The following is a 13,199-nucleotide window of genomic DNA, read 5'->3' on the forward strand; positions in this document are numbered from 1 at the left end:
GGTTATGGTTTCTCCAGTGGGACTTCTTGGGCAAATGCCCACAAAATGCTGCAGAATCCTTCATGCTTTGGCAAGCAATGGATGAGACAAGAGGGTCAGTGTGCATGACGTCTAGATCAGGACATCATCCCTCACTCCCCAGTAGTTTACATGAGAAGGCAGGGGAAGGTTTTGTGGGGGGGATGCACCCCCAAATTTGATAAAGTCCATGGTGAGGCAGTTATAACCTCAGGGAGTGTTTGCCTTTGCGTGGTTGCTGGTGCCAGGGGCACAGTTACAGCCTCAGTTGTCTTTAAGGGCTTCAGATATAAACTGAGAAAGAAAGAAAGAAAGAAAGAAAGAAAGAAAGAAAGAAAGAAAGAAAGAAAGAAAGAAAGAAAGAAAGAAAGAAAGAAAGAAAGAAAGAAAGAAAGAAAGAAAGAAAGAAAGAAAGAAAGAAAGAAAGAAAGAAAGAAAGAAAGAAAGAAAGAAAGAAAGAAAGAAAGAAAGAAAGAAAGAAAGAAAGAAAGAAAGAAAGAAAGAAAGAAAGAAAGAAAGAAAGAAAGAGGAAGCGGGGAAGCAGGGGCTCATTTGCAGAAAAACCGCACTCCCCCAGATGGCACAGGCAGCCCTTGGGGATCAGAGTCCCAGGGAGAGAGCGGGAGGCACAGGTGGCAGGCTGAAGTTTAGGATTGCAGTCTGGCTCCAGAGGTTATGGACTTTGGCACAATTTGGACAAAGATGGGGGAACAGCATGGGATGATGCCATATCTGGCACTGGACAAGGATGGGCGGGTGTGTGGGGGGACTTACAGCTGGTTGAGGGGTCTTTGTGCCTTGGCACACAGAAGACGAATAATGCAAGTGACATCCATGGCCCAGGAAGGTGGGAGGAGGAGTTTGCTAGAGAAACATACAACCACAGATAATGCCAACTTGGCCGAGGAGCTGGACGCCAGCTGTGTAATGCGTGCCCTTGCAGCTGGCATAGGGTAGATGTGGGGCTCTCACTCACTGCAGCTAAGGAACGTTCAGAGTTCATTACACGCTACCTCCCAGCCAGCAGCTACAGAGACAAGGAAAAAGCGGTAGGGCTCCAAAGTTCTCCCCTCCTTGCTCTGGGCTGCCAGCGCAGCTTGCCATTGTGAGCAACCAACTGGGGAGAATGTGCATGAAGCTATGGGAAGGAGTTCAAGGGGAATTTGTCGCATAGGAAGGGGCACCAGTTCTGGCAGAGATGTATTCCTGCTAGGGACCCTCAGCCGGCCCCCTCTCCCACAGGCTCCCAGAGAAGTAACTGAGTCAAAAAGCACAAGCTGACTCTTTGATGCTGGTGGTGGAGACCCCACTGAGTTCAACCACCAGTCAAGTCCTGTTCAAAAAAAGGAAAGAAAGAAAAAACCCTCCTGCGCACGGCCAGGTCAAAGCACCAGAAGCAACCCAAAGGGGCTCACGGCCCACTTGGCTGCCAGAGACGTCCAGTTTCCCCAGAGTCTAGGATGCAGGTGCCAAACGATGTTCACTGGTCAGCCAGGGGGGGTCCGCTCAAGCCCTTCCCCCCGCAGACCGACCGCAGTCGCCTCCAGCAGGTCAGACCCCAGTGCTCCGGCTCAGGCTTTCCTCATCCAGGAGGTTTAGCTTGCTTCTGCTTTTTCCTGGAGCAAGAGGACAGAGAGAGGCCGTTAGCAGTTAGAATGCTGGACCCAGGAGACCCCACTTTGAATCGCCACTCTGCCATGGAAGCTCACTGGGAGACTCTGGCCCAATCACACGCTCACTCAGGCTAACCTACCTCAAAGGGTTCTTCTGCAGATAAAATGGAAGAGGGGAGAATGATGCTGCTAAGCCACTTTGAGTTACCACTTGGGCCTAAATAAATAAATCCTTGCTGACTTGGCAATAATGGCTGAGCCAAGGAGAGTATGTGCGTGTGCGTGTGGGAGGGCGGGCAACTAAACATTTTACAGTACAAAAGGAAACCAATGCCAATTCTGCATTAGGGAAAACACATGCAGCAAAACCAGCACAAGGGCAGTGTAAGTGCCCCAGCCAAGGACAAGAAGCACCCGCTTCCACTCTCTCCCTTAACTACAAATTCACTGTGTGGCTGAGTGGCTGGAAGGAAAATGAAGTTAATAACTGGTTAATAACTTAGAAACACTAACTTAATGTGCCCGAAGCAGTGTTGTCTCTCCAAAGTGTCACATACATGCTTCATGTATAAGTAGGCATACTTATTTTGCACCATTTAGTTCCTCGGGTAGAAATACAGGCCTGGCACTGGGTAGCTTTGGACAAGCTCCATCCTAAATCCACCTACTGGCTTCTCAAAGTTCATCAGGTGCTGCCTATTCATTTTGCCAGTTCCACAGGACTGGGAACAGGTGAAAATGGGGGCCAAGATGCCTGGGAGGCATGACTTTTGCACCAGATATGGAATTGTCTACTTTCAGAGGTGTGCGGATGACTTAAACAGCGAAAGATAGACTGTCATGCCACGCTTTGGAAAAGCAGATCACATGGTCTCTGTGACTAACTGCGACTCCACTCCCCCTTCCCCCTCAAAAAAGGCTGCTTAAAAAATTGCTCTGACCTGTATGGATTCTGCAAACAAAGCATATTTCCATACCTGACCCTTATTGGGCTTTCATTGTTAAAAACTATTTTCGCATAATTTATTTACTTCTTGCAGCATCAAGGGAGGAAAGCCAAGGAAGAAGCCGGGAGCCGGGCCTCCGCCTGTTGAAAACTGACAATCTAGGTGCCCTCTTTTTTTGGCTTTTGAGTTCTCACACACTTTCAGCCACAGTCTCATCAGCCGCAAGGGCTAGAAACTTGATTCTTTTTTTAACATTTAAGTAGGAAGCTACATTTCGCACCCAGTGCTGTATTTCATGCTCTTCTAGAATCATAGCATATGCACAGTCTTGATGATGTAGACCAGGAAGGTTGGAGTGTTGGGTGGCAGAGGATGAAGACAGACAACTGGCGCGCACACGTGCACGCGCACACACACCAATTTTCTATGTTGGAGACATGCATTTGCATTCACCCCCATGTGAGGCAAGTTGAAAACTATCTGGAAGAAGAGACATGGTTTTCCCGGAGTTTGACTGCGGGGGGAAGGGAAACAGAAGCACGTGTACAATTTAACCCATTCTTTGTTTTCCTGTTGGCTGGATCTCCCCCTAACATTAAACCCACTGAAGCATAATACAGGAAAGGGGGGAAAGCCCACTCATAACTCAGCTGACCTGAAACTTGTTCTACAGCTTGCCACAAAATGAGACAATAAAAAGAATGGCATAACAGCTGTGAGAGTCACCTTTTGGAATGTCCTTTTGTATCAAAAACTCCCTGCAAATACAAGGCTAATACGTTAGCGAGAAAGGTTCTAGCCCATTCCTCTGCCTGCTATGCTCATTTTCTATTTGCACTTTTGCCTTTTAACTGTGGGGGTGAATTCCAAAGTTGTGTTCTCTGAAGCAGTGCAATCCACTGGGTCATCTTATGCTGCTGCTCGGGTAGACTGCTTAAAAAGGTGCCCCACCAATATCCCCCCAACTAGATGGTGCCCACTGAGGCGAGAGCAGGACACCCCCTCCCCCGCATGACTAGAATATTCACATGATCCTAGCCTCAGGTGCATGGGCTTCTCCTTTGGAACTGGTGCCTCCTCCTCAAGGCGATGCCAATTCCCTGGGAAAGGCCCATGAGCTCCCAGCCATGAGGTTGTATCATTCAAGGAAGCAGCTTGCAGAGATGCGTCTCCTGTGCAGGAGAAGGGAAATACAAGAGAAGAACCAGGTATTTACCTTGTGATTTTGAAAATAAAAACCCATTCCAGAATCTGGCAGAGAGGCCAGTATTAAATGCAGTTCTCAATTGTGCCAAAGAGAGAGAGGTTTAGCGAGAAGTCTGGAGGGAGACAGGAAGAGGAGAAAGAACCTGCATTTAGCTGCCAAAAGTTGTGAAGAGCAGAAGCGAAAATGCAGAAACAAGACACTTTTACTGAGAGAGTCACAGTGCAATCCTAAGCAGAGTTAACTCCCTTCTACATTCACTGAGGTCAATGGGTTTAGAAAGGTGTATCTTGCTTCACATCATACTGTCAGGTCATCAACATCCACCCTTGAAGCATCCACCACCTAGGGCTTCAACCCACTGGCCATGTTCAAGGCATCCAATACAAGGGAAAGCTTTCCAGCTGGCCTTGTCTGCCCACTGCTGAGGATTCCAGGGCAGCTTCTCAAGAACATGCCCAGATCACACCAAGCATCAGCCATGCCTTCCGGGCCTCGCTGGATCCCGTGCAAGCTGAGAATTGGCTGCACATTGCAGGGGAAGATCAATAGCAAGCCATCCTTCACAGAACTTTCTCACCTATAATGGGAGATCTTCAGAAACCCCTGACAAGGCTCTTGGGAACCCCAGAGCTCCGGGCAGAATAGCCTAAAAACCAGAACAGTACCATCTAAGTCTCATATTTGCTTCATACCATTGAAAAGTATTTAAAATGCCAGGAACATGAATAGTGGAAAGAGGAGGCTGAACTCCTTGTGGTAAAATAAACAAGTAAAATACCAATTTACTAGTATGGACAAGTGAAAAGAGGCCGAAATGGAGAAATCTCTCAAAATGAGAGAACACGACTTCTTCCTGCCATCAGAATTTACATTTCAAGAAGCAAAATGGATTTTCATCCAGGGCAACATGATAACTCAAGTTGCCTCATCTCCAGGACCTGCCTTCATACCTGAGATCATTTATCTGAAGGTGGCGGGAATCAAACTTGGAACCTTTGAGATATCAAGGAGGACCTCAATCTGTGTACCAGCCTGGAACTCTCTTGAAGGCCTCTACTGGGAGGCTGGCCTTGGCAGTTTAGAAGCACAAGCAGAAAGGAAAGTGCAGAGGAGGACCCTTAGCCCTCTGAATCCAAAGGTACAGACCAGATCTGAAATTGGGGTGGTCAAAAGAACACCGAAGTGCAAAGCTGCGCCATCATATGGTGGCCACAGTCCCCCAAGCATGTACCTGTTGCAGCATTTTTGTCATTCAGAAGCTTCGTCTGGCTACTGGGGACAATTTTCAGTTCAATGGCATCAGGCGACTGGGGCGAGTTTTGTATCCGGGAGGCCATGAGGGCATTGAGATACTGCAGCCGAGTAACCTGTGGAGATGAACATCAAAGATATGAATGTAGCAAAGGTGAAACAAAACCAACAAGGATTAGGATAACCAGGCAGAGAATCTAAATCTGCAGCAATTTAAAACAGCTAAAGGATTGGAATAAAAAAAAATATAAAAAGGAAAACAGGTAGGTAATAAAGTGAACAAACCAACAGTACAAATTCCTTGATTGTAAGGGTTTGACTGAAAACTGATGTCCTAGTTATGAGCAAAGAATCTATGTATGGTTCAAGACAACAATGGGTTTATTTATGAACGGTGTTTTGAAATCCCTATTCCAAGGATTCTGCTTTTGGCCCACAGAAAGGTTTCACACAGCAAATGTGTGGTCCTGAGATTTTGAACGTGTGCCCAACACTTTTAAGGAGCAAAAGTTGGGTAAAATAAGTGAGTGGGTGCTTTGTGATCTCGAACCCCTGAGCTGAATGAAGGCAACCCAAAATCCTCTTGTTCCTTACTTCTTTACCTCTTGCCTTTCTTCCACCAGGGAAGTGGAAACATCGTGTTCTGGGATGTCCCAACCAGGCACAGAGCAAACCCGCATCTTCTGAGCTTTTCAGCAAGGTGGCTGCATCAAGGACCTTCCACCCAATATTCTGTTTTCTGCTGCAACTGTAAAAAGCAGGGGCTTTCAGGCAGCTGACTGGTGGGCTGCATTTGGCCTAGTGCAGGGGTCTGCAACCTGTGGCTCTCCAGATGTTCATAGACTACAATTCCCATCAGCCCCTGCCAATTGGCCATGGTGGCAGGGGCTGATGGGAATTGTAGTCCATGAACATCTAGAGAGCCACAGGTTGCAGGCCCCTGGTCTAGGGGGTCAGAAGTCCTTCCAAAATAGCAAATGAGCTTCAAATTATTCAACAAGCCAGACTACACACCCTAAAGATATTGCTACTGATTAAAAAAAAACCCCCTGAGTATCTGTTGAGTATCTTTGGAGGCGTTGTGCATGGTTAGCCAGAAGAAGCTCATTCCAGATCCTGCGTTACTGCTTACCTTGATGAACTGCAGGTCAGTGAGAGCTCTGACAGTGTAGTCAGGACAGTACATGGAAAAGTTACTACTCTCTCCCCCATCCAGCTGCTGATCACGACGGTTCATTCTGAGGGTAGACACTGGGGACTGATGAACTATTAAAGAAAAAGGTTGCAGGGTTGAGACTGGAGCAGGGATGAGCGGTTGAAAAATTTACCCTCTAACAAAATTTTTGCAAATCTTGAATTTAACTAGCATCCGGGGGAGAAGGGAATACACTTCAAGGGAAGGCAGACTTCCTCTACTCAAACAGCTAATAACAATAGGTTTTCATACCCTACTTTTCTCTACAACAAGGAGTTTCAAAGCAAGTTACAATTGCCTCCTCACCCCCCAAATACACTACAGGTACCTTGTGAGGTAGGTGGGACTGAGAGAGAACTGAGCAGGCTTCATGTGGAAGAACAGGGATTCAAACCTGGTTCTCCAAATTAGAGTCCATTGCTCTTAACTACTACACCATGCTGCCTTCTTTCCCTCCACATCCCAGCAGTAACCGATAAGTTACCACAATTTGCTCAAATGGTACCATTCACATAAATTCAGAGTTGCTGACACATTGCAACCCTTACTAGGAGTTTTTAGAAATGTGAGTCTGTCAACCTCAGGGCATCTATATGGGGAGACAAAACTGCTGTTCCTTCATCTCTTTCCAGAAAGTTGCCCTTTAGGTTGTTGGAGCAAACTCCCCCTTTTCTTCCCAAAAAGGGCTACCGGTGGCGAGGAGAGCCAGGCTGGAGAGTGGGCCGCACCTGAGGATGGAGCTGTCAGTGCAGAGACACCGTAATACGTGAAGGCTCCGTTTTCAAACTTCAGTCCCTCCTTTCCAATCTCGACTTCAACCCTGCCCTGGGAAAGAGAACATGTTAAAAGCAGGAAAAGCATCAGAGCTAACTGAAGAAGAAGAAGAGTTTGGATTTATATCCCCCCTTTCTCTCCTGTAGGAGATTCAAAGGGGCTTACAATCTCCTTGCCCTTCCTCCCTCACAACAAACACCCTGTGAGGTGGGTGGGGCTGAGAGAGCTCCAAAAAGCTGTGACTAGCCCAAGGTCACCCAGCTGGCATGTGTGGGAGTGCACAGGCTAATCTGAATTCCCTAGATAAGCCTCCACAACTCAAGCAGCAGAGCTGGGAATCAAACCCGGTTCCTCCAGATCAGAGTGCACCTGCTCTTAGCCACTACGCCACTGCTGCTCACTGAGCTACTTCTTCGGTCCTAATCTCAATTGCTCCCTTGATCTTGATAATCCAGGTGGCCTCTTCTTACAATACACCTCTATCCTCTTCGGCAAGGGATGAGAAACTGGCAACCCACAGGTCAGCATCACCTGGGCCTCTGTGGCTCTAACGCTTGCAAAGGAATGAGATTTCCTTGTATACATTGCATAAGCACAGCCTGTAAAAAGCTACTTCTGTGAACTGACACCTTTACCATCAGCCAGCCCCTGAGGCTAGCTTCAGATCCTCTATCTCATATGGCTGACAAAAAAAGTGAAACCAAACCATGCCATCCCCTGCAGGGGTCAGAAGAGTTACCTATACACATACCCACATATCCCTTACATTCCTTCTTTGGGGCAGATCCGAGCTGTGATGAGCCACTTGGGGAATCAAAAAGTGGTATAGGGTTATAATAAACAATAAGTAGAATCCACAGTGCAATCTCAGCTGCAGGGGGTTTAGTTCAAGGTCATTTACTGCTCCAAGCAAAGTACTACGCACGTCACCTCCTTGGCCCAGGCCACCTGGGGCCATGTCAAGATAATAAGTATGCTGCAGAAATTTGGCTTGGGCCCTGCTGCTGGCAATGCAGACCCAGGAGACCATGCTAATATCATGCTGCTGATGCCTGGGACTAAGTCAAGTCCTCGCTGTGCCACCCCACTCAAAGGCAAAGGTCTGTTGTCAACAGCCTCTTAAAGGAGGCACATTGCCTCCTTGTCCCCCAGTGAATGACCTCATGCCATCTGAGCATATGAGCCCTGCAACTGTGAAGTCTTTTCAGAAACCTCACCTATTGGTCAAGGTATGGGGTGTCGTTAAGATTACTGCAGCTCCTGGAGCAGTGGATGAACAACAAAGCTAGACAAATCAGAATATTTATATCCTGCATTTCCTTCTGGCTCTTGGGTGGTCATCTCTGAGCTAGGGAGTTTAGTTTGGTGAGGAAACTTCTAGAAGCCCCATGGGCTGAAACCCAGCACAACTCCAACTAGCATAATCCCAATCCCTGTGTACTCACACTCTGTCCCCTACCTTCTTTTCCTCTGTTGGTGGTGTGGAAGATAGGGAAAGATGCAGCTTATGCAAAAGCTGTCACACTTCATTATGGGGGTGTCAGAGAGTAGAATCTCCACAGCTTCCTTTACAAACCCAACTCCGTGTGGAGAGAGAGAAATGGCCTTTGCATGGCCCAATACAGTTTGCTCGCTCAATGCATGTTTGGTGACTGCAGAAGGCCCAAATGGATCAGTTTTCCCAACAAAACCCCAATGTCCATCAGGATGCGTTGTAGATTACATACACCAGGGAGTGCAGCCTGGTATTTTGCTTTAGGAAGGGTGTCTGAAGATAGAAAGAATATTCGGCTTTCTTTTTTTTCTGAGGCACTCTGCACAAAGCGAGGAGGTGTCTTGGGGATTCTGGGTCCTGAACTGGGAACTGAAGACAGTTTGAACCCAGGTCTGAAAACAATAATCTGGTGCAGAAGGGAATTGGTTGTCAGCATGAGCCTTGTGACTGGCAGGCAACTTGAAACCTCCACGTTCATCAAGCCTTCTGCATTTGCATGGTTAACAGTCAGGGTAATCTACTGGCTACACACTGCAGATGCCCATTCTTTCACTCCAGGCCACTGACTCCAAAAACCCCAAAAAGAAAAAGTACCTTCTGAATGTTTGGATTTAGCCTTTTGCTCTAGAGAACTGGTAGGGAACCTTAGTTTCTCCAGATAGCTCGAGGGAATTCACAATTCCCATCAGCCGCTACGGGCCAATTCGACATGCTGGTAGGGGCTGATGGAATAGTTCCTGAACATCTGGAGAGCCGTAGGTTCCTACTCCTGTCACTGGCCACTGGGCTGCCAGTAGGGCCAGATGGGAATTGTAGTTCCTGAACATCTGGAGAGCCGCAGGTTCCCTACCCCTGGTCTAGAGTGAGGGGTAAAGCTGGCTCTTTAATTTGCCACAGACCCCTTATTCGAAGGGGAGGCTTCACTCTGCTTTAATACAGCAAATTCCCCAAAGCTTGGTGTTAAATAAATACTTCATGAAAAGTGGTACCTGCAGGATAAGGATGAAATAATTGACTGGTTGGTTGCGCTGGTACAGGTAGTGCTCAGGGGCCAGACGGTTGCTTTCATCAAATTTCACCTCTTGGTTGACACTTGGGTGTTTCAGCAGGTGCAAGAGGACTTTCTCAGAGATTCGAGCTGGACTGAAGAGGTCTACCTCTACAGGTGGGACAAGCAAGGACATAAAAGGTAGCATCAGTTTATGGTTCATATTCGGCATCCAAGATGAACTGAAAATGCACACATTTTCTCCTCAAGGGCTGCTTCTGGGAAATTAATATAAGCAGCAACATCAAGACAGCGATACTGCAGCAGGTCTCAGGCTAAAAAAATAAAAGAGTCTGGATACTCTACTGACCAAGAAAGGTTTTGTGTCTGAAAAAGATGACCACAAAGCAGAGTTTGGGGTATAGAAAGGAAGTTGCCTTATGGGATTGAATTTTTGCAAAACTATGAATAATATAACACAAAGATGCCATGACCTGGATTGCTCCAAACTAGCCTGCTTTCATCAGAAACTAAGCAGGGTTGGCCCTTCTTAGTATTTAGCTGGGCAACCTCCAGGAAATAGCAGGGTTGTGATGTAGAGGCAGGCAATGGCAAATCACCACCAAATATCTCTTGCCTTGAAAACTCTACAGGGTCATCTAAGCCAGCTGTGATTTCCTGGCACAAAAAAATCTAACAAACAAAATCACTTCATTAAATTGATGATAAGTCGACCAGATATCTATTCTGTTTTTTGACTGGAATCTCTAAAACAATTCATAGTATCTATAAAACACAACTAATCAGTGGTAGATTAACAGAAGAGGAAAAGAAAATACTTCTGATCACCATACAGTTATGCACTGCTGACAGAAACTGCTGCTGTAAAATGTGGCAACCAGTTTAGGGGATTTTTAAACAGAAATTGACAAAATTCACGGAGGCAAGGCCTACTGGCAACTATGAGCACAAAACAAAACCCTCTTGTTCAGTAGAAGGAGCACAGAAACAGAGGAATGCAAGACAGACCCAAAGGAAAGAAATGTCAGAGCTCGGGGTTCACACAGAATCTTTCAAAATGTGGAAGAGGTACTGTGGAAGGTAATCTTCATAATTTCTACCTTTAATATAACATCAACAAAAACAGACAGCTAAACCGGATAACAAACGTATCTATTACACCAAACAATAGAACAGTTACCCCTCTTTGTATTCTTTCATTTCCCCTCCTGATACTACCCGCTTTTCCCCTCCCCATTCTCCCAACTGTCATTTTCCAACTGCCACCTCCTCACCCTTCTGATTCTGCCTTCTATCACTAATTTCTCTGAATGCTGTACACTGGACCCAGGAGTCATCATGCATTTTCCCAGATTTCTATTTTTACATGGCCCCATTTATTGACATTGCTAATAACATATATGCAACAATCAATTTTCAGTCTGCAAGATGATACGAACACATTGCCTGAGTCCTATGATACTTTTCTTTACTCATGAATCCATCTTTTAGAGAGAATATTCTAAAATTTAACCCCTCTTTCTAAATACCCAAAGAAAGCTGAATCTGGTGCAGCCACTGCTGTTCCTTATAATTCAGAAAGCTCAGGTATTGTCCATCTAAAATCTATTCCCCATTACTCGATTACATCCTGGTCACAATCTTTTCCTTCCAACCAGTACTACAATATCAATTGCAGACTTATGGCTGCCTGATGGTCAAGCTATAGCTGGGTGGACTCTGAGAAATCTGTAACTTGTAAATCATGGAAACATTTGCTTGAGGCATCTTTTTTTTTTAAAAAAAAAGCTTTCATTTCACAGGATTTTTCCCTATGCTGCTTCGTGGACAGATTCATTTCAAGTGTTCTTCTTGGTCCATGCTGTTTCTAAGACAGCACATTTTTTTTGGGGGGGGGGGGGTAACTCAGGATATTTCTTGTTACTCAGATATAGCTCTCCTTAAAGAAAAGGTTGGCAGCTCCTGGTGTACTGCCAACTGATGTATTTTAAAATACATCAAGAATGTCTCATTTACACTTTGTTGTTTTATACCTTGCTCTGCCCCAACCAAAGCAGCGCTCAGAGTGGCTTTTCTTACCCATTTCCAGCAAGATTCAGCCAATTTATACACTACCTGTCCAGAAACCTGCCTGCTTGAGGCAGTTCACAAATTTAAAACCAACACAGTTTTTAAATCCCCATAAAATTATCAGCCTTAAAACAAGTCACAAAAATAGTGTATTCGGAGCTTCTCTCCCAAGTAAAACCATGCAGGCTCCCCTTCCTCGCTCTCTTTGCTTTCTCTTCCGCACACACTGCTGAAATAGTTCTGAAGGGAGATGTGCTCACGTCCAAACATCTGGAATATTGCTACATACTGGGATTGCCCCCTGGAATTATATGTTTACATTTTAGCACAGCTATGGAAATAATCTAATTCCTTTAAAGAAGCACACTCTGAGGAAAGATTTTACCTTCCACAAATTACAGTTAATGCCCTCTACAGTGCTAGATAGACGAGTCTGCAATAGTCATTAAAAACTGTGGGCCTGCATCCCTGGAGGTTGGAAACTGGAGGATTTGCTGTATTATTAGTTTTGCTGTCCCACTGTGGAAAGTCACATGCACCAAAATAGCTTTATTTGTTGTTGTTGCTGGTGAATAATGAAAACCAGTTGGCCCAGAAGTGGCCCCTTTTGACCAAAACAAAATAAAGTAGTATGAACACCCTCGCAACATGGCTGCAATTTGCAGAACTAGAACCCGACATATTCAGTATTTGATTCTCCTGGGTGTAAGTGAAGCAGCGCTGTGGCACAGGCTGCAGATTTATCTGAGATATCTTCCAAGTTTCTCTTGTAAACGTTATTTTTACTTTATAAAGGCCAGGCCAATGACCTTCTGAAGTAGCTCCTGGAGATCCTATTTAGGCTCCAAGCAATCTGAGGTGTTATGTGTGTCAATGATTAATCCATTATCTGTCTGCATATCCCCACCAATGGAAAAAGGTTTAGATCTTTTGGTCCTATTTTGAGGGATGACACAAACTGGGTAAACCAACAGGAACTAGAATAGCTACTGCCAAACAATGGTGAAGATATTCTCTACAGTGTAGCTAGATATGACTCTGGCAGCTATGAAAATGCTGATTTAAGATGTTGCACAGAGAATGTTGCTGACTGTATGATGGATAATTGGCTTGTAAATTGTTTTAGCAGTTTCATTTCCATCTGCACGGTTCACTTTGCTTGTGACTTTGTCCAGCTAAATAAACAAACTCAGCTTAAAAAAAAAACCCTAGAGTAGTGAACTCTTTACAACAGGATTCCATGGGTTTGAGTGTGCTGACTGCATACTGTGACCCTACTTTCAAAAATCCTTGGACAAATTTGTCAGGGTTGAAACAAACTCAACTGAATATAATAAAACCTGTCCCTTTCATGCCAAGCTTTTCCTTCACCACCTGATATTGCATTGTTGGGCAGAATCTGAAAGTTAATAATGATGCTCCTTTCCCTTGTACAAGGATCAGCAGAGTGAGTCCAGTTCCCTTATGTTGTTGCCATCTGGTGCCCCTGCTTGAGGATAGTTGGTAGTTTCAAGAGCTAACAATTAATTTGAACCACTATGGACAAATCCCTTCCTCACTCTGGAGCACTTCAAGACTAAGCAGCAACAGGCCCTGTGAATCTGATGTAGCCAATAAACA

General features: G+C 45.5%; 1 protein-coding gene across 4 annotated transcripts in view; it reads right to left on the reverse strand.

The window, feature by feature from the left end:
• Positions 1-484: 484 nt before the first annotated feature.
• Positions 485-13,199, reverse strand: part of CNNM3 (cyclin and CBS domain divalent metal cation transport mediator 3) — a 28,904-nt gene continuing 16,189 nt past the window's right edge. The window contains exons 4-9 of one of the 4 annotated variants that reach the window (XR_007245947.1): positions 9,490-9,659; positions 6,960-7,056; positions 6,169-6,302; positions 5,017-5,152; positions 3,795-3,897; positions 485-1,634 (exon numbers count right to left, since the gene is read on the reverse strand). Coding sequence is in view for 3 of the 4 variants with exons in the window: in XM_048513286.1 (XP_048369243.1) it covers positions 1,633-1,634; positions 3,607-3,750; positions 5,017-5,152; positions 6,169-6,302; positions 6,960-7,056; positions 9,490-9,659 (683 nt within the window). In the remaining variant the exon portion in view is untranslated. Of the gene's footprint in view, positions 1,635-3,606; positions 3,751-3,793; positions 3,898-5,016; positions 5,153-6,168; positions 6,303-6,959; positions 7,057-9,489; positions 9,660-13,199 lie in introns of those variants that run through there. The other 3 variants (XM_048513286.1, XM_048513287.1, XM_048513288.1) reach the window with 3 other exon arrangements.

Source organism: Sphaerodactylus townsendi, linkage group LG12 (genome assembly GCF_021028975.2).
Source record: "Sphaerodactylus townsendi isolate TG3544 linkage group LG12, MPM_Stown_v2.3, whole genome shotgun sequence".
NCBI classification, from domain to species: Eukaryota; Metazoa; Chordata; class Lepidosauria; order Squamata; family Sphaerodactylidae; genus Sphaerodactylus; species Sphaerodactylus townsendi.